Source organism: Bactrocera latifrons, unplaced genomic scaffold (assembly GCF_001853355.1).
Source record: "Bactrocera latifrons isolate USDA-ARS-PBARC rearing strain unplaced genomic scaffold, ASM185335v1 scaffold_217, whole genome shotgun sequence".
NCBI lineage: Eukaryota > Metazoa > Arthropoda > Insecta > Diptera > Tephritidae > Bactrocera > Bactrocera latifrons.
In genome coordinates this window covers 1-20,990 of record NW_017535708.1, presented here as the reverse complement: position 1 = coordinate 20,990, position 20,990 = coordinate 1, and the positions used below count along the sequence as shown (strand labels likewise).

The window sequence follows — 20,990 nt, the reverse complement described above, 5'->3', positions numbered from 1 at the left end:
ATCGGTTCACAACCACGCCTGAAATCTCGATTATCACTTTATCATGCGAGAGTATAAAATGTTCGGTGACACCCGAACTTAGCCCTTACTTACTTGTTTTTCTATTAATTTTGTAATTTTACCTTTCGTTCCCGAAGTGTTTCAATTTTTTAATAAATTTGACAGCTAATGGGTTAGCTTTGACTTCAAAAACTGGTTTGTTAGTTTTATGTAAGCTGTCTTCGATTCGCCAAATAAATGAAGCGATCTCATAAACTGGCCTAAATGAGTAGTCGCATATTGATAAGTAGTTATAATACTTTATTTTAGTATCCACTTCCTTAATCCCTAACCGAAGTCAAGTAAATAACTTTATGGTTATTTTCCCTTATAATTTTCTCATAGTTAGTAGAGTTTAGGCGTGTCGAATATGTCTATAAGTATTATACAACTTTTGTTAAGAACGCACGCTATACATTTCTTACAGGGTACCCGGTAGTTATGATTTTATTTAGTACAATTTGACTGTAATTATATTTATTATATTTAATTTTCCAGAACACGCTACTTTTTACCGCCACCCACTGTGTCTCTATTTGTTTTAACTGTTGCTTGTTTTCATAGTTATACCCTAAACTCAGTAGGTTTGGCACGAAGTTTTTAAAAACCACAGGGAACAATCGGAGCTTCTACAAAATATATATAAGTATATTCTTCAGTGATCAGCACGCCAAGTCCGTACTCGTCTGTCTTTCTATATATACGTGCATTAGTCGTTCAGTTTTTGAGATATTGATTTTAAATTCAGCTCATTTGTCAGAATTACTGATATCAACCACTACTGGATATAACTCCCATACAAAATGAATAACACAGGAGAACAGCTAATCTGGGGGGTGAGAAATTCCAAGTCAGGGTGATGATACAAGGTCAGCATAGTAAAAAATATATAGTAAAAAATAAAAATATAAAAATTAAAAAAAAAAAAAATATAAAAAAAAAGAAGCATCGTAGTTGTTAGAACGATGCTTTCCCAACAAGCCTTTTATTTTTTTATTTTTTTTTTTTTGGTTTTTGCCAACATGTTACAAGTGAGCGAAAAAACATCAGATAAGGAAAAAAGGGGTCATCAGGTCATAAAAAAACCTTACACATAGGAACGCCAAACCCTTTGAGGGGTTTACTATACTAACCTAGTACCATCACCCTGACTTGGAATTTCTCACCCCCCAAACAATAATCCCAAAAATGTTCCACAGTCTATTCGGAATCAAGTCTGTGTATGGAAGACTTTTTTATTTGAAGAGGTATTTTGAAGAAATTTGGTATCCTACCTACGGAAAGGCTATAATTTTCGAAAATATAGTAAAAATATAAATAAAAATATGTAATTGTTGTAGTGCTCACCACATCGGCATACTCAAACCGGCAATATGTGCCATATAGGCAAAAAGATATGAATAATTTTGGTCACAGATTTTACGCAAACGGGCATAGTCAAGGCAACGTGAGTAACAAGAAACGCCGGCTATAATAACGCGAGGTCTGAAGAGCATATAGCTGCCATACAAACTAACCGATATACTAACCAATATACTAACCGACCAAAATTGGCATAATGATCCTTTCATACTCTTTTATACTATATGAAATGACCTGTAAAGGGTATTATAGTTTCGGTGCAGCGGGACTTAACTGTTTTTATAATTTTTTGTTGACATTGAATGCTGGCGCAATTTAAAGAAAAGCTGTAAAGTGGATTAAGCAGCATATGAAACAACTACATGCGTTACAGGCACACACCTATTTCCACACACCCACACACACACATTGAAACACACTTATTTGCATGCAATGCATTTCATTGATGATCCACAGTACCATTGTTGCTGTTGTTTGCATTTGTAGTATTTGTCAGCCACTTAATGAAATTGCCTGCCGGCAGCGCGGGCGCGAGTTAATGACTTTGTATGAGTGTGTGTAGTATGCAATAAACCGACTGCTCTGGCGGACGTAATCGCTCCATCATTACAGTATTTATCTACATTTTTGTGATTTGCAAGCGAAATGTCAATAACAATGTCATAATTTCTAAAAAAACATGCACATTTTCTGGCGCTTCACGTGTGCCGCCGTTTTATGGCTATTTGCTTAGTTCTGTTGTTGGTTTTTTTTATTACCTTTTGTTGCGCTTTCTTTCTGCATGATAAATTTCGTTTATTCGCTGATAAGTGCCCGGCAGATTAAGTTAATCGCAATTGACTGAGGGAAATTTTTAATATGTGCTTTTAGATTGGCGTAAAGATTTTCGTAATTTAGAGATTTCGTAATCGACATAAGGCTTAAAGTCATAAAAATATAAAAAAGTCTACATAGTATATATACATATGTGTGCATAAATCCATAGGCAGTTATACAAATTTTCCTAATAGCTCTCAAGGACAGTAAAGATTGTAAAGAATAGTAAGGGGTGGATATAAAAGAGATGCAAAAAAAAAAAAATATATATACATATATAAAATATATATTACTACCCCTGTCTCTTATACACATCTAGATGTGTATAAGAGAAAAATATATATTACTACCCAAATTGGAAGTTAATTGCTTTAACTTTAGGAGTGTTACATCCAATTTACGAACCTCATAATCGTCCTGTCAGATCAACAATTGAGCGCCTAGTGGAAAAATTTGAATCCACAGACACAGTGCAAAATGTTCCCACGCCAGTGAGACATGGAAGTGCCCGCAGTGTCGAGAATATTGCTGTCGCTAGCGCTTCAATTGAGGAAGATCCAAATCAGTCTCTCACACTTCATTCTCACTCCTTGCGCGACTCCTTGCGCCAAAAGATTCAGTATGAGCAAAGAGCAGGCGAAAAGTGCCGAATGTTCAGACACGTGCTTGAAGAAATTGTTATACAATTAAAAAAATATATTCAATGATAAAATAGTGCAATCTTAAAGATCTCATAAATCATTTAAGCGTAAATATTGACCAAGATATATAAGATAAAGTTATATATATAACTATAGCTGTTGTTTAGGTGGTTAATATTGTACAACAAATATAAAATAAAATAAAATGCATGAGAACTTAAGCCAAAGATATTCCTCCTTAAATGCATCCACTTAATCCAATTTATTCGCAATATAAACGAGAACTTTAAATATTTAAAAATATAATTTTTTCCAGCCCACTAATAAAAATGAAGTGCCCACCCCCTTTTAAGTACTTCAAGTCTATTTATCCGCACGATTTATGTTAAATATTTTGCAACACAAATTGTCACAAGTAACCGCCCTTTCTCTAATTTTAGATTGCTTTAAAATCTATTTTTGCTTAGATTTTATTTTCATTTTCAATTACCAACTTGATCTGTGATCACACATTTATAGGTCTCACGCTTGTCAACGATCTTATGATATATGTTTATTACTCAAGTCCCCAAACGTCTCCAAATATTTTTCAACTCACTAGCGGTTTCTTGATAATTTTCGTGCAAATTGTGCTGGAGAAATATTTGCATAAATAATAACAACAAATCTTCATATGCCAGTGATGAATTTGTTACCGGAAAACAGCTGTGCTAAAAAGTGATGACATGCTTCGTGGCAAAATAACAAATATTTGAAACTTATTTTAGCAAACTATTATGAAACATATGCTTTATGTAATGTAAATTTAATTGCCTGAGTAAATGAAAAAATTGCGAAACCTAGGCTTAGCTTAAGGGTTACATGATTCCCTATGAAAAATGAGTATTTTGTCAATAGATAACGGAGCAATATATCTCCAGTGCTACCAATCACATTGTGTCATACCATATGGTGTTGGAAAGGTGAGATTTTAAGCTTCTTTTAACAAGAAGTTAAGTTTAAGCTTCGGGGAAGTCGAAGAAAAAAGTTACAGCTATTCAAACAGAATTGAAAATAATGAAGAAATTCGCTATACTATATTTTGAAATTTTTGTATAAAAAAAGGGAAGAATGCCACGCAAGCCACCAATAAAATTTTTGAAGTTTACGGAGACGATGCTGTATGAAAAAATACGTGTTTTGCTTGAAACCTTAACTTCGAACTTGATCGAAGGAAAAAACACTGAAATTTGGATTTTTGGCGAACATCTTTTCCACAAAAAACAAAAAAAAAAAAAAAAAAAAAAAAAAAAAAAAAAAACAATTTAGCGAAATATTTTTTTTTTCAAAATAGTAATCGAAGACAAAATCTTCCTTCAAGTATTTTAAACTTGTATCTCAAAGAACTGTGTAAAAATTTCATGAAACTTCCAAAAAGCAGTTTCGAGAAATACGCTTTTAAAGGCGGTGCACTTAGCCCAGCTAAGCTCGAGCGCTCAAGTTCTGAAAATACAATGACAATATTCTATAGCTGTTGTTAAATTTAATAGGACATTAAAAAAAAAAATCGATTTTTGGAAACCCATAAACCCATGCAACACCTTACGTTCGTTTGGGTGCTGATGTAAATACAACAGTTGTAAATCAGCTTCTTGTGAAACAAACAAATTCATAAAACCGGTTCAAAAATCTCACTTAAAATAAGAAGCTAGATGTTTCAAACGTAGTCTGTGGAAGACTGGTCAATCCAAACGGCAGCCTTGATTACTTCGAGCTAACATAGTGTGACAGTATCCTTTAGGCCGAGCAAAACTAACCTTACATTAATTCTAAGTGTACAGATCCGATCCCAGGATATTAAATTTACTTTTGTCACTATATGTCAGCATTGAGAGTAAACATTTATCAACTTTTTGGACTGAATAGTGATAGTGAAATTTTTGATACCATATTGGCATGTTGAACTGCCACTATCCAGAACTGCGAAGCTTAGACTCTGTTCTGCATGAAATATATAAAACAGTTCTCTCGCGAACCTACGAACGCATTTTTTGCTTTAAAACAAACTTTTAATAAGTTGGTATGCTCTTTCAGATTCGTCACGAAATCTTTGGATCCTTTCATTTGCGGGTTAATATCAAAACGGCAGACCACGAATGGAAGGGAAATTTCGACCAATTTTATTTTATATTAAAATGACACTAAAGCTTATCGGGAAAGCAAGTTAGTCTAGAATTATAGTAACTTTGCTACCGAATTTTGTTATTCACCTAAGTGCATACCATTTTTAAACCTGAACAGGCTTGTAACAACCAGAAGGCAACGTCGAAGGTCCTATGATCCTAAAAATAAAATATATTTATTTGCAATTTGTCTTTAATTACAGGAAATGCAGCTCGTATGACTTAACCAGAACTTCACATTTTTGTCCAAAGAACCGAAACGACAATTTCAAAGCGGCGAATTGCTCAACAATTTCTGGTTTACAGCGCAATTACAAAGTCAGCAATACTTTTGCAATAAATAATAATTACACGAGGATCGCAGCCAGCAAACCACAATGGAGGACGTTGTAAAAAGCGAAAAATTCAATGGGCATAAAATGGAGATTGCGCACCATGATCCGTAAGTCTAAGCAGCAAATGCAAATTTCGTATGCTAATAAATATGTACATGCATATGTATATAAGTTGGTTTATATTATATTATTTTGTAGCTGAATGCGTCTATTTTTCATTACCTTTTGTCTACCCTCGTAAACATTTTATTATTACTTAATATCTGTATATTTGAATTCTGCCACTTCGTCATTAACTCTCCGTTTCGATAAAAAGTTGTTTGACCAGAAAGACAATTCACTGCAGACCGCCTTCTGAATAGACGAATGTTCCGCATGTCTAATGCATAAACCGCAAGATAATAAGCACATAGGTATACATACTTATGTGGACTAGTAAATATTGGTACAGTGGGTCGTATGAGAAAAATGTGGTCATAAAAATCTGCCGATGATGGCTTTTATCAAACAAATGTCAAGTGAATGTCAGAAAACTCCTCTCTTGTTGACAAACAGATGTCATACATAAGAAGTTTAAATAGGTGGCAACACTTCTTAAAAACCCTTTTACTTTTAAGCCTGCTAAAGTGCTTTACAAAATGCTTTAGTTAAAAATCAATAACAAAATAATTTGCTGATTTCATGAAGTTAATTTAAAACGAATTTTTACACAACTGGCAACTCTTTTCAAAAATAATTTCAATTATAAACTTTTCTAAACGCCTTTATTTGAATAATTTTATTTTTTTAATGTATCCTTCCTCTTAATTATTTCATGGAATAAAGATTGCAAGCAGGTGGCAACCTACTAAAACTTTTGATATACGTTTTCCAAACAAACTTTTTAATTTTATTAAAGATTATTACAAGAAAAAATAGGTACTTTCATTTCAGTTTTTTTTTAAGGTGGCAACCCTCCAAATATCTTAGAAAAACTACTTTTATACAAAATTGTCACAAAATCAATATTTTTCGGCAATAAATAATTTTTGTATAATCATGTGGCAACACTATTAAATATTTAATGTGCGCTTTTCAAAATAAGGCTTATGTTTTTATAAATGATTGAAAAATTTGAAAAAAATATTAAAAAATTTTTCTATTAATACGTACCACTGTGCGGCCTCATCTCAAACAAAAGCGATCTATCCAAATGAAATATTTGCCTCTATCAAACAATTTCAAATTGCTTGCGAGCACAAACTACATATTTTGCAACATTCCTTACAAATAACTCATTCATATCAGATACGTTAACATATAGAGCACAACAATGATAACAATGCGCTAAGACTTTCCTGCTCACCCGTTCATTAAACTCGCCGCCACAGCGGGTAAACATAGTCGAGCAACTTCGAGCAATATTGTTGTCTTGGCGAAAGCGAAGCCAAACAGAATTGTCTAGCAATTAGAACTGTTGACTGAAGCCCAGAATTGTCTAGTCGAGCTGTTGACTTGAGCCCAGTAATTTGTAGGTTCCGCAGGCATTCACAGGTGTACATACAAATGTACATGTATGTATGTATATGAGTGTAATTTGAAGGTGTGTGGCATGCGGTCGGCCTTGAATGCCGTTGCAGCTGATCAAACATGGTGGGTTTGGTATGTGTGCCACCCACAACGCTTTGTTTCTTTCAGCGACATACCACAAAATCGCTAGCAAACAAATTCTTGAATACTATTTAGAAAGTCATTCTTTTACTCAGCTGTTTTATTAAGGGTTTTGAGCAAATTTTGCAAAAGAGCCTAAGTTGAAACCAAACATTTTGGATAGAGATTTATATAAAAGTTTGAGTACATCAAAAAGGTATATTCAAAGGCAGTCTGCTATAAATTTCGAAAAAATCAGCTTATTTGGCAAAATAACATAAGTTTAAATTAGTTATTTTTAGTATACAGTTAGATAAAGACTTGGCTAATTTCCTCAGCATGGCTATTGAAATTGTCCCTAAGTAGCCTCTTTGAAAAGATCTCGATATAACGATTGGGTTAGCCCAAATTGTTCTGGTTGCTGTCCAAACCTTGATGAGTTCATTGAAGGACCAACGACAGAACAAAAAAAGGCATCAGAAAACCGACTCGCTTCAAATGGAATGAAATTGGGGAGAGAGTGCTTTTTGTAGTATGTTCATTGGCTTTGCAGTTTCCGCCGATTCTGTTGTGACCGGGCACCCATATAATCTTATTCATACAATAATATATAATATGGAAAAAGCTGGATGCTGTTGCATATGAGGCCGTGTACCCTATACTAGTTAGCGACCTCGAAGCCAGTGTAGTCGCGAGGCTAACGGAGTGAATGCACACCTCTCTAAAGATCAGTATTTCTCTCTTATGATCACTATTTGTATCTTTATGATAGCCAACTCCGCTTAAAAAAGTGCTACAGTGGTCTCGTACCTCGAAAATAGAGTTGAAGAAGAGGTCCCTATAGAATACCCGACCTCCTAATCTCCCTCAAACCTCTTCGTGGCGATTTGATCATTAGTGAAAAGGCTATCTGCGTCCCTTACCAACGACTTTGCCCTGGCCACAAATGCCTTGCTGGTGTGTGAGCCAAGTAAGCAAATCCCGGAGAAGGTTATGCGATGCAATGCTCTATATTGTAAGGAAAGAAATCGAAGCTGTGGAGAAATTCCGTATAACCCTTACGGCGCCCTTAATATACMCAGGGTACCACATATGATAATGAGCTTTGCCTACAATATTAGGTACCATCTGATCCAATAATTAAATCAGATCTTTAAAGGGAATTCATGGTGGACCACAGCATTTGACAGACTTTTCGCTAGTTTACTGAAAAGTTTTGACTTTTTATTCAAAAACCCATATCTCATCATCGGTAATGATGCTTTAATGAAAGTAGCGTATACCTGCTACGTTATCAGGCGTTTCCTTTGCGACCTCTACACACGATCGTTTCACTCTGTCTAAATTTTGATCAGATGATGTTAGCACTGTACACTTCTTTCAGTTTTAGCCAACATATCAAAAAGGAAAAATTACAACAAAAGGATGGGCCTGACAAAATGAATAGTGAATAAATTTAGAGGATAATTGAATCGCTTAAATTTAGAGCGTGTTAATTCACATATTAATTCCTTAATTCAGAACTTAATTGCTTCAAATAAAATACCTCTCTAGAGTAGAGAGGAATAAAAAAGTTGAAAGAGCATGACAAGTTTGTCAAATGTAAATTTAAGGCTAATTGAGTCAGTGTGAATAATAAAAGAAGCGACACGATTTTCTACTTAATTGTCTGGGTTTAATTGACTTTGACTTAATCAAGAGCTTAATTTACCACATATATCATTTAATAAGGCAATTAAGACAATTTACGTTTAAATAAAGGAAAAAAGTATTTCTCATTGGATTTATTATTTACTTAAATTAATTGCTTGTATAATTTCGGCCTCCCTTTGTATAATTTCAGTATGGAATAAGCAATATATAATACTCACCTTAATTAAGCAATAATTTTTGAATTATTCAACACACTCTCTTCTCATATCAACAGCAATGAAATAGTCGAAGCTGAACCGCTCTCATGGAAATTTTGGAAGAAGCGTCGCTATGTTGTCGTCTTATTGGCATTCCTCGGATTCTTCAATGTTTACTCGCTGCGCGTTAACCTCAGTGTGGCCATAGTGGCAATGACTGAGAATCGCACAGTGATCGATGATGCTGGCAATATTTCGTATGAACAAGATTTTCCTTGGGATTCGAAGCAGCGGGGACTGATATTGAGTTCATTCTTCTACGGTTACATAACAACACAGTTCATTGGCGGTTTTATTGGCGCCAAAATCGGTGGCAACATTGTGAGTGAATGCGCATGCGCTTGGCGCTTATGTCAACATGATTGTCATTATTGATACATTTCTTTTTATATTTGCTTCTTTTAGGTATTTGGCTTGGGTATCGGTACCACTGCGCTGCTGACGCTACTCACACCCTTGGCCGCTAAGCATAGCTTGGAAATGTTCCTTGCTGTGCGCATTATTGAAGGTGTTTTTGAGGTGAATATTTAGAACTTTTTTTGATTTTGAAGAATCGCAGAGATTATTTTTGAAATATTCTTGGTATTGATTATTTTAAGGTTACCCCAGCTTTTAAAAAATTAGATAATTTTTAATATGGCCCATATTTCCTAAAGAAAGCTCCCACTAGATAAATGTATAAAGCTTAAAGCTCATTGACTTTAATCACCAACTTGAAAACCTATCATGCTCTGTTTTTTTGTTATAGAGATCATCTAATATAATAAATCTAATACAATAAAGAAAATTTTTACCAAAAAGGTCGAGGAAGCACCTGGGTCTACTTCATCAAAATGTTCAACTAGCGTCGAAGTTTAGAGCAACCAGCTTTAAAGCTCAGTTATATCAGACAAACGAAATTTAGGCTCCAACCGAACCATTTCTCAAATGTCTTTATCATTTCTAGAACCATTCTTATTTGTGAATCACTAAACAAGCTCCCATTTTTTGAAAGACAAACCTGTCCACTTCACATTTTGATGAATAAAAGATTTTAAGTCAAGCTTCCCAGCTTAGTTCTCAGTTAAGTAGCCGGAAATTCGATGTCTACGGAGTATTAGTTCGACCAAAGAAGATTAAGATTGTCTTTCTATTATATCTACTTCTCTACCTTACTACTTCCTTCATATTCTTTCAAGGGCGTCACCTTCCCCTGCATACATGCTGTCTGGTCGCGTTGGTCACCACCGCTGGAACGTTCGCGCATGGCCTCCATTGCTTTTGCGGGCAATTACGCAGGTACCGTTATAGCTATGCCTTCATCGGGTCTCTTAGCCTCGGCTTACGGCTGGGAGAGTGTCTTCTACGTATTCGGCACAATAGGTTTGGTATGGTTCTTCATATGGATATTGGTGGTGCGTTCGGGTCCAGATCGTGATCGTTTCTGTTCGGACGATGAACGTGAGTTTATACAAAAGAAAATCGGTTATGGCGGCAATAAGCAAATTAAACATCCCTGGAAGGCAATATTCACCTCGAAACCGTTCTATGCTATTATCGCTTCGCATTTCTCCGAAAATTGGGGTTTCTACACGCTGTTAACGCAACTGCCAACATTTTTGAAAGGTCTGTTTATATACCCATATTCTTGGTGTAAATAATTTTGTGATTTCGACTTTTCTAACATTTTAGATACACTCAACTTCAATCTGGATAAGACTGGCTTCGTGTCGGCTGTACCCTACCTGGCTATGGGCATACTGCTCGGCGTCTCCGGTTACTTGGCGGATTGGTTGCAGATTAAGAAGATCTTGACCACCACGCAAGTGCGTCGCTACTTCAATTGCGCTGCCTTCCTCGCTCAGACCATTTTTATGATACTCACTGCCTACCTCTCGGATCCAACATGGTCGGTGGTTTGCATCACTATAGCAGTTGGCTTAGGTGCCTTCGCGTGGTCGGGTTTCGCGTGAGTGTCTTAACGGTTTCTCTATTAAATTTATCAAACTCATTGAACTTTTCTTGTGTTTTAGTGTCAATCATTTGGATATTGCACCACAACATGCTAGCGTTTTGATGGGCATCGGTAACACGTTCGCCACTATTCCCGGCATTGTCAGTCCCCTGTTGACTGGCTACTTGGTCACGGAAAAAACGGCTGAAGAGTGGAAGGCGGTGTTCTTCATATCGGCCGGTATCTATCTCATCGGCTGTGTCATCTATTGGTTGTGGGCTTCGGGTGAACTGCAGGAATGGGCGAAGACACCCGAACAAAAGGCGTCAGAGGCTGAGGAACGTCAACGTGCTGTGTTGGCTAAGAGCAATGGCAAGGAGGGTTATGTGAACGCCGCCGCTGAGCTCAAGGAGCAATAATTCATATTTACATACACTCCAGCATACCTACATACATTACCACATATATACATAGATGTGTGTACATACGGAAAAGTTGTGATACAGAGTGTAAGAAGCAGCGTAGAGGCGAACTTGTGCATATCCCTATAAATGTGTCCTAGTGATGTAATAATTAGTTAAGCGAAAACGTTTGTTTGTAGATATATGCCTAGTTATAAGTGTTGAGTGAACAAATCATACTTGAACGACAATCGAAAGTAAATATATAAAAAACCTATTATTTTTAGACAAGAACGTTGACTTATTTATTGTAGTGCCTAAAAGTAGGCAACAGTATTTCATATAGTGCAAAGATATTGCCTAGTAGGAAATTGGAAAGTGAAGTGATTATATACTTACCGAGATGTGTGTATACATGTTCCTTAATGTAAATTATTCAACATTTATTTATCTCCAAAATTTTTTAGGGCATTTATTTTGAAAAAAAAAATATGAAATCTCATTTGCAAAAATGTATAAAAATTACTAAAGGTCAAAAAATAAAAATAATTTAATTGAATTGCTAGGAGTAAAATAATATAAAAAGAACTGAACGAAACTTTTTTTGCAATATTTGCAAGCTTGTGAAAATAATAAATTATGTTGATCCAGCACATTGTGTTTCACTTCGAATTTCCCTACTTTTTTATTTAAATAAAAAGACACAGAAACTTCAAATTTAATGGGGAATATATATTGTCATTCGAAAGAACATTTTTTGGCATTTGTTTTTAGAAGATTATCTCTTTCAAATGTTGGTCGCGGCTACATCTTTGTTGGACCATCCTTTGAGTTCAACTTTCGATGACTCTTTCGAGCATTTCGAGTGATAACTGGCGAATGACACATGTGATGTTTAGCTCCAAGGCCTAAATCGAGGCGGCATTTTCCGCATAGACTTTAAATTTTACATATTCCCACAGGAAAAAGTCCAACGGTGTGTTATCCCACAATCTTGGTGGCCAATCGACCGGCCGAAAACATGAAGATATCTGCTCGCCAAAATGTTCTTTCAAAAAATACATTGATTGATGCGATTCTCACGTGCATCATTTTTGAAGAAATATGGAGGCGATGCTCTCACAGGCCCACAAACCAATCAACATGGGCAGGTTCAAAGCCTTAGCATCCAACTCCGTCGACCGGGATTAAATCATTTTCGCACCCAGTAAGCTCCTGGAGTTATTCAGATTAGATATGTGATGTGATATAGGAGTGGATACAATAGACCATAGGTGGCAGTACAAAATCTCAATTAGTTCCTATCTATCAAGTTCCAAGGTCATTACTGAACTCCTAATAACAAGAACATCACAATGTCTTAGAACAAAAAAAAAAACGTTACCTAGCATTTAAAGAGTTAATAACGCTCTTGCCAAATCGGTAAGGTAGTACGGCTTGTCTAAATATAATCCTTGCAGACTTCTCTCAAATATTTGACCCATTTCAATAAATAATATTGAAGAACTATCAAATCAGTGACTACCACATTACTAAAATCAAAAAAAAAAAAAAAAAAAAAACAAAAAAAACAAAAAAAAAAAAAAAAAAAAAATCAATAAATTCCAAACAAAAACACATACGAAATAAGCCAAAAATCTCAACAACAACAGCAACAACAACCATCCAATTGTATAATATAACAACAAATCATAAAGGCCAATACACTCGGTTGGCGTGAAAAATGCCACGCAAAAGAGTTCATATTTACAAATGCGAGAAAACTTAAGCGCAGCTAATAAAAATACGAGCACACACACACATCCATGTGCTTGCATGTGTGTGTGTTTAAACAAAAAGTACTACACACCTTTATAAATAAAAATGTAAGCCCAAAACAATTCACAAGATGCGGCTGAATTTGGCACACCGCCAGAAAGTAACAATAACAACACAAACACTACAACAACAACAAGCACGAATTTTTTTCAAATTAATTGGCAAATTTTTGGAATTCCAACGGAAAATGAGCGAAACAGCGAGCTGCACATCATCAGCAGAAAATGAGTTGGAACATTGGGCCGCCGGGAAGCCGCTGGCGGTGGCGGTGGCGGTGGCGGTGGTGTGTAAGGTGTTGAAGGCTGTTTACATTAGCATGCTACAATGTATGTGTGTGGATTTGTGCATGCTATGGTCGCTGCAATAATGTACTAAGGGTCTAAACAATTTATTTTTCTGCTTAGGATTTGCGTGGGCCACTTTTGAGGGCCTTTGTGGCGATATTTTTCGTAGTGTGTTTTATGTTTGGGTGTTTGTGTACAGAAAAATAATTTTGTAATGTTTTTTAAATGTAAGTACACATATTACAATGTTATTTGTGACATGATTTGATTTATAATGGTGAGTAGGTGTTTGCTTGATTCTAAAATGTATAGTACCTAAGCTATCAGAATTCAAGGGCGATATGAGTCTATAAAATGAATTAAAATTCGTATTCAGCATAATATAGAAAATATTTAGTTCTGTGGCGCTTGAACACATTTTAAAGATAAGGATAAAAGGGCTCCTATACCTTCCATACACTCTAAACTCTTTAGCACAAGTGCTGGACCTGCTATGAAACAGATACAAGATTATTCAACACCGAAGCCTTATGTTGTTGTTAGTGTTGGCACAAAAACGTGTTGTCTGAGTACCATTTGGTTAGTGGTTTTGTCGACTCAAAGTTGTATCAAAGCACTTTCGAGAATATCGCGATTGGCATCCCAATAATCCCTGCAGTTGGTCAACTTATCAGCGTATTCTGTTATAGATTGCCTTATTTGTTCCAATCCTATTTTTATTTTTACAAAGTGCCTTATCGCCAACTGAGATTTCTAGTCACATTCCAGGCAGCTCCTAATCGCCTCTTGTTATACTGCGTGAGCCATTAATTGGCGAGTTGTTTGCCAAAGTCTCTTGATTAATTTTTTATGCTCCCGACTGGTTACTCAAGATAGAGCAACCTTTTGACAGCCATTGCAAGTGGAAACGTAATACAATTGCTCAAAATATAGCGAAAAACATCAGCCAAGTGAATGAGCGATATTATATTCATATGGTTCCAACTTAATGCCATAAGGATCCCAAGTGAGCTAGGAGCTGTTTTCAAGAGACATTTTAGTAAGTCAAAAACACACTCAAAACGATTTTCTACTCGCCTTGCACTCCTGCTCTGTGAGAGCACTCATTAGCAACGCGGTTTAAGGGAATTGTAGGACATCATCAACCTCGAAATTCGAATTATGCGTCGGAAGAACAACAAAGTGAAGGCGGCGAAGAACTGATAAGGATCAGTTGTATCAGCTTCTCTTTAGATATGTACCCTATGATTGGAATTCAAGTGTGCTATGCCCAATCCACAAAAAGGCAGACCCCACAATCTGCGCCAACTACCGTGGGATAAGCCTTCTCAACATCGCACATAAGGTTCTATCGGGTGTATTGTGTGAAAGATTAAGGCCCACCGTCAACAAACTGCTTCGACTTTACCAGTGTGGCTTTAGGACTGGAAAACAATCTTGGATCAACTACTGAGCAGATATTCACCATGCGCCATATCTTGTAAAATAACCTCTTCGTTGATAGCAAAGCTGCTTTCGACATCCCCGCTGCTTTGGTATCCTCGCAAATCTAATACGGCTGTATAAATCGACGTTGAGCAACACCAAAAGCTCCGTCAGAATAGGGAAGGGCCTCTCCGAGCCTTTCGACATCAAACAACATTTCAAACAAGGCGACTCCGTATCGTGCGACTTCTTGAACTTTTTTTGTTTGAGAAAATACTTCAAGACTTGGCATGGTTTATTATCCAAAGCAAGACAATACTACGCTAAGGAATTAATCAGATCGGTCCACTATAGCATATAGCTATCATACAAACTTATCGACGAAAATCAAGTGCTTGTATGGAAAACTTTTTTGATTAACGAGATTTTATCACGAAATTTGGCACAGATTAGTGTCCTTAGCAAGGCTATAATCTCTGAATATATTTGTTAAAATCGAAACACTAAAGCAATTAGCTACCAAACCTATAAAAATAAAGAGAAGGATCTTTTATATGCTTTTATAATATAAAGAAAGCACATGTGAAGAGTATAATGGCATTTTCGCAGGTGAAGTTAAAGTTTTCTTGTTTCCTCTTCAGTTGATTAAATAAAAACAATTCCTCATACGCCGTGTAGCATAGTCACCTATCTATCCTACATTGCAAACTTCAAAGAAACTCGGGAAAACACATTTTGAATAAAAATCTGTCGCTTTCTATATGAAGTGTGAATGTAATTAGTAGTCAACGTAAACAAAAATTTAGAAAAATCAACACCGATGCACGCACTACTGTCACAGCCATCAACAATGTATGAGCAATTTGGGCAAACTGCAAGTAAAAAAGAGGCCTCAGCGCAGTAAATCATGCAAGTGGCGCCAGCTGCCACACTGCCACAAACGTTGCATTGCCAACAGATGCATGGCGAACATATGTGTGCACCGAAAACACACACACATGCACATGTAGAGGAAGACACAGAAGCACATAAGCGGTGCATCGTCATCGCGCGGCGACGCAGGGGAAGTGCCTGAAGTATGTCACTCACACGGAAAATGTCGCAGCAAAAGTTTAGCGCCAGTCACGCACTTTGGTTGTTGTGACACCAGTGTTATTGTTGTTGTTGTCATTATTAAAATCACCACATGCAGCCAGCACTAATGCACGAAAATGAAGCGAGTAATGGGTGTCAGCCGAGCGCTGTCACTCGCGGCGACACTGCATTGCCGCCATTGTTGTTGTTGCCATTAGTTTATGCCGCTTTTGTCGCCTGTGGATTGATTTGCGGAGCAGCAGTAGCAATAGTTTGCGCTTTTGAAGTCATTTTTCGAAAATGAAAATGTTTTCGTTGCTTCGTCAAATGGCTTTTGATGCGTCGTGTAGAGTTCTATTTGGGCCAAATGCTAATAGTTTGCCGTCACCCACATTTACCACCGACAATTTCATTTGCACGCATATGTGTGTGTGTGTGTAAAAATATTTTCCTGAATTCGTTGTAAGTGCGGAAGAATGTGAAACAACAACAACAACTGAGTGCAGCTGCTGTGCTGTGCCACATTCCAAGTTGTAGGAAACACGCACTCGCGGATAAAATAGAAATATTTTTACATGTTTTAGCATTATTTGTATTGACATATCCCGCAAGCATTGAAATGCCATTCTGTTGAGATTTTTGCCGCACAGTGGGGTCATGCTCGTTAAAAAGTTTTTATATTTTTGAGTAAGCTAGTACCTAAGCATAGTGTAATAGCGATAATGATAATATTTAAATAGACAAAAAAAAGTTAACTTCGGTTGCTCCGAAGCTATTACACCCTACATACTAGCATACATGCAAGTACTGTGACCTTACTCTTTGTATGGCAGCAATATGCTACGTAGACTCGATAAAAAAAAATTTCCTTGAATATTATATTATTGCTTTTGAGAATAACGCACGCCGAATTCGCTGAAGATATTTAGTCAAATGAAAAAGTTTTATACTCAAGCGAAAGATTCCGGGCCTTCAGTTTGTATGGCAGCTATATGTTATTGTGGTCCGATATCGCCGATTCCGACACATGAGCAGCTTTTTGGCGCGAAAAGGGCGTATGCTAGATATCACATCGATATCCTAAAAACTGAAAGATTAGTTCGCTTACATACCGACAGATGAATAGTCAGACCGACATGAGTTAATCGACTCGGCTCGTCATGCTGATTAATTTAAGGAATTTTCCCTTAATTTTATCTCATGACGCTAAAGATGGATAAAACGGGGACAATATTACCCTCAGATCCCCTATAGTTTAGATAAATATTTCCGAACTTCCATATATATACATATTAACAAAATTAAGTAAACGTCTAATATGGGATATAAAATAGTTTGGTTCCGGAAAAGTGAAACGGGATTATAAATGAACCTAAATTCTACATACGCAATATAATATTTACATACATATGTATGTATATCGGTATATTTGTGACAGATATTTATTAAATTTTTATTATGAAGATTAGATTAGGTTAATCCAGTCGCTAGTTGACACGTTCGGAATCTGCCTTTGTAGCAGCCTATGTTTCGGGTCCAGAGGGTATAGTTACCTTCGCTTTGGGCACCGATGGAATACTGTCGGGGTCTACCACATCCAGCTTCGCTTCCTCCCAAAGGTTTAGAATCAATCTGAGCACTTCCCTTACCTATGTTGGGGTCGAGTCAGCGTTGAATTTACAGATTTTGACACCGCTAAGCCATACTGGTCCATGAAATGACGGCATGGGTGCGCTTGGTTCCTGGCTATGGCTTTGGCGTTCCTTGTTTTCCTTAGGTTCGCTCTCTGTTTAGCGCTGCCTCTTTCCAGCGATATGCTCCTCAATGTGATTAGCATACGCTGGGTCCGAGGCATTACACCAATTTCGGGTGGCGAAGTGTGCCTGTCCGTTCTTTACTTCTTCTCTAGTCCATGTCAGCTGTTTACCTCTTCTTCTCTTCAGGCGGGACTTTCCCGTGCGCTGTAAAGCTGCTTTCTCAGTATCACTACAACCACCTCAACCTACTTCCATTTCAGTGGAGGTGTGGCCGCTGGCGAGACAGTTCCTACGATCCTTGTGCACACCGTTGGTAGCAGCCTCGCCTTCCATCGACGTTTGGACCGATATTGCGGTCCGTTTCGTTTCGTTGTCGTCCTCCATTACGAGTTTTAGATTCGTGGGTCTCTACACCTAGCATTTTATACCTACCGCCAGGTACCTCATTAGCAATGGCCGTTTTACTACCTATTCAACCAACTTCTGAAGATACATATAAAGCAGTCCAACATAAGCGTATGATTGGGAAAATACGTCAGCCTTCGCTAGGAGCCGCCTGCTTGCAATGTATGGTCTCTGCCAAAAGTCAGCTTGAGATCATGGCATTGTAAGCAGCGACACCCATTGCCTACTCGACACTCGCGCCAAGGATACAGCTAAAAAGAATTTTTGCCGACCTTTATTATCAAGCCTAGAGAATTTTTTTTTTCTGGTAACAATCATATATTATAGCTTAGTGTTGAACTGAAAGGTTCACTAATTAACCAAGCCCTCTATCGGTCAGTTTGTGCGTTTTATAGTTTTTCAAATAATTTCGAATTGCTCTTCATAGTTTTTCTTTTTCAGTAGATTCTTTCGAACTCTTTAACTGCTTTATTACCCTAATACGTAATTTCTTGAACCATTTGTCTCATTTTCTCTATAAGGTACTCTCTATAGAGCTTCTCAGCAGTCTCTTCCTTAGAAGCTGAAAATAGAAATGCATAGATTATTTCCTCCTACCTTTTAATCATTGACACTGTTTGCTGACCCACTGCCCGTCGACGACATTTCGCATGCCAAACCCACATTTATCGACGAGTCGGCTATTTCTGTATCAATTGCCCATTGACTACGGACTATTGACTTTGCGTGTTTCAATTTGAAAATAGGAGTTCCCTTCGCCTACTGCGCTCGCAGCAGATATAAATATTCGACACAAAGCGATTAGGCGACCTTCGAACGCGAACGCAATCCAAATAAAGATGTCTAAAAAGAGAGCAAGTTTTTGCATTTCCTTTGCTAATTGCGTACAAATTAAAAGTATTTACGGACATATGTACATATGCAAATGTAATACATACGTACATACATACGTATATATACATATATATATATATATATATATAGAGTTAGTCTACCGCCTGCTATTACGATTAAATTTGCATTTTGGCAATGATTTGCATGGCTCAACGAAGTAGTGCGGTAATCTTTTCCGATTGTTGTCTAATAGCAATAAAAACAATAGAAACAAAACAATTCGTATGACATAATTTGGCAAGCGCGCAAAGAGACTAAAACAGAGGTTGATAAACAGATTGATACTATGTATGTATTTGTAAGTGTGTATATGTGTTGATAAAAAACATCAAATAATTTGCTATTTTATTTGTATGCGACACCTGTCTATCCACATAATTGATGCAGTAACTGAGAGTTTCCTGAAAATGCTTTTTCTTTGACTTCATAATATCTAATGTCAGTTGATCACGTCTTCCAAGTGATCAGTTAAGTTTACCGAGATCAGCAGACCTAAAAGAGGGAGAATGGCATAGACTGCGTATGATTTTGAGTCTGAAAATACTGGAAGGAGCTATAGAGATCCACATCTTCCAAATACTGGTTGGGAATAATCTCTTACTCCCTCTCTTTGCAGTTATAAAAACTACTGATGCCCATTTTTCAAAATCTACAACAAAGTTAACGTCATGTGAGAATGTCAGCTCCTCTGAAGCCCCTTGCTCTTTGGTTTATAAATGCGCTTCAACTTCAGAGACTTTTTTCTCACAAACATTTTCAGAATTAACTTTATAACATCTAACTCCAATGATTTTTAACTTTACGCGTGATAGAGCACGTAAATCAACTTCGAGAAGTTAAATGCCAAGGAGTATTCTATAGACCAAGGCGGAAGCCCTGTTAAGAAGTGAGCAAAATACTTGTAATAGTGAGATAAAACTCATTGGAAAAGAAAGAAAATATAACAACAATTAAAAGAAAAATTTCACGAGCTATTTGGAATCAGGAAGTGGAAAGAAGGATGCTTAGCTTACTAAAAGTAAAGAACGATAAAAGAGGATTTATCGCGGTTTTCAAAAAAACTAAAAGTCTCATAGTGAAAAGTTAATTGCCAACTTGGTGGTAATGAAAATAGACAAAGCAAGAAGCTAAAATGAAAACCTATGGAAGCCAGACCAGACCTCTGGAACGGGTTGGAGATACACTATACGGATATCCAGGTAACGGAGCTTACACAAACAGCACGCTTATCCAGGGCAATTTCATAGGGACGCTACAAAAGTAGACTGATAGAGACAACAAATGACGCCATATTTCCTCCCGCACTTTTGACATTTCTCTTCAGTAAGGTTTGTCATTTCGTCGTTGAAAGAGCGAAAAGATCTTGGCCTGGAGCAACAATTTGAAAATGATCCGGATTTTCGTCGTGAAGTCATCTTGAGCGAAGAGGCTTTTTTCTGGCTGAATGGCTTCGTCAATAAGGACAATATGCGTTGTTGGTCAGGCAGCAATCCACCCGTATTCCACGAGTCACCATTGCATCAGGAAACAATTTCGGTTTGGTGCGGTTTCTGGGCCAGAAACATTATTGGGCAGTATTTCTTCCGTGATGATCAATACCGGCAAGTTACTGTGAATGGGAATCGCTACCGTTTAATGATAACCGAATATCTTGGAGATGAGTTGGATGATATGGACTTGAACAATATGTGGTTTCAACAGGACTGCACCACAAGCCACACATCTAATGTCATAATCGAGATATTCAAAAACCAAGTTCGATGAACGTGAACGTCTTACGAAATAGCCCAGTCAATTAGCCTTCTCGGTCGTGAGATTTGACGCCGTTAGACTATTTCCTGTGGGGCTATATCAAGTCTATGGTCTATGAAAATAAGTCAGCGACAATTGATGAACTTCGTAATAGGCAAGTGGTCTCCAGGCAACAAAAAGTTCATAATTGTAGGACATTTTTTTGGCGAATGAAACACCAACTTCACTAGATCTACAACTGGAGTTTCTGCACTAATTCGAAGGTAACAGTGCCTATGTGTTTGTTGCATGGAAAAACTTTGAGAAACCTGCCCTTACGGCCCATCTTAATGTGTGTGTTTTTTTTTTTTTTT

At 37.0% G+C, this 20,990-nt stretch overlaps 1 protein-coding gene across 3 annotated transcripts in view; it reads left to right on the top strand.

Annotated features, from left to right (window-relative positions):
- Positions 1–11,522, top strand: part of LOC108968473 (sialin) — a 22,657-nt gene extending 11,135 nt beyond the window's left edge. For all 3 annotated transcript variants that reach the window (XM_018932526.1, XM_018932525.1, XM_018932527.1), the window contains exons 2-7: positions 5,224–5,462; positions 8,912–9,215; positions 9,300–9,413; positions 10,073–10,499; positions 10,566–10,842; positions 10,907–11,522. In XM_018932526.1, coding sequence (XP_018788071.1) covers positions 5,398–5,462; positions 8,912–9,215; positions 9,300–9,413; positions 10,073–10,499; positions 10,566–10,842; positions 10,907–11,246 — 1,527 coding nt within the window. In that variant the 5' untranslated portion in view covers positions 5,224–5,397 and the 3' untranslated portion in view covers positions 11,247–11,522. The remainder of the gene's footprint in view (positions 1–5,223; positions 5,463–8,911; positions 9,216–9,299; positions 9,414–10,072; positions 10,500–10,565; positions 10,843–10,906) is intronic.
- The last annotated feature ends 9,468 nt before the right edge of the window (positions 11,523–20,990 follow it).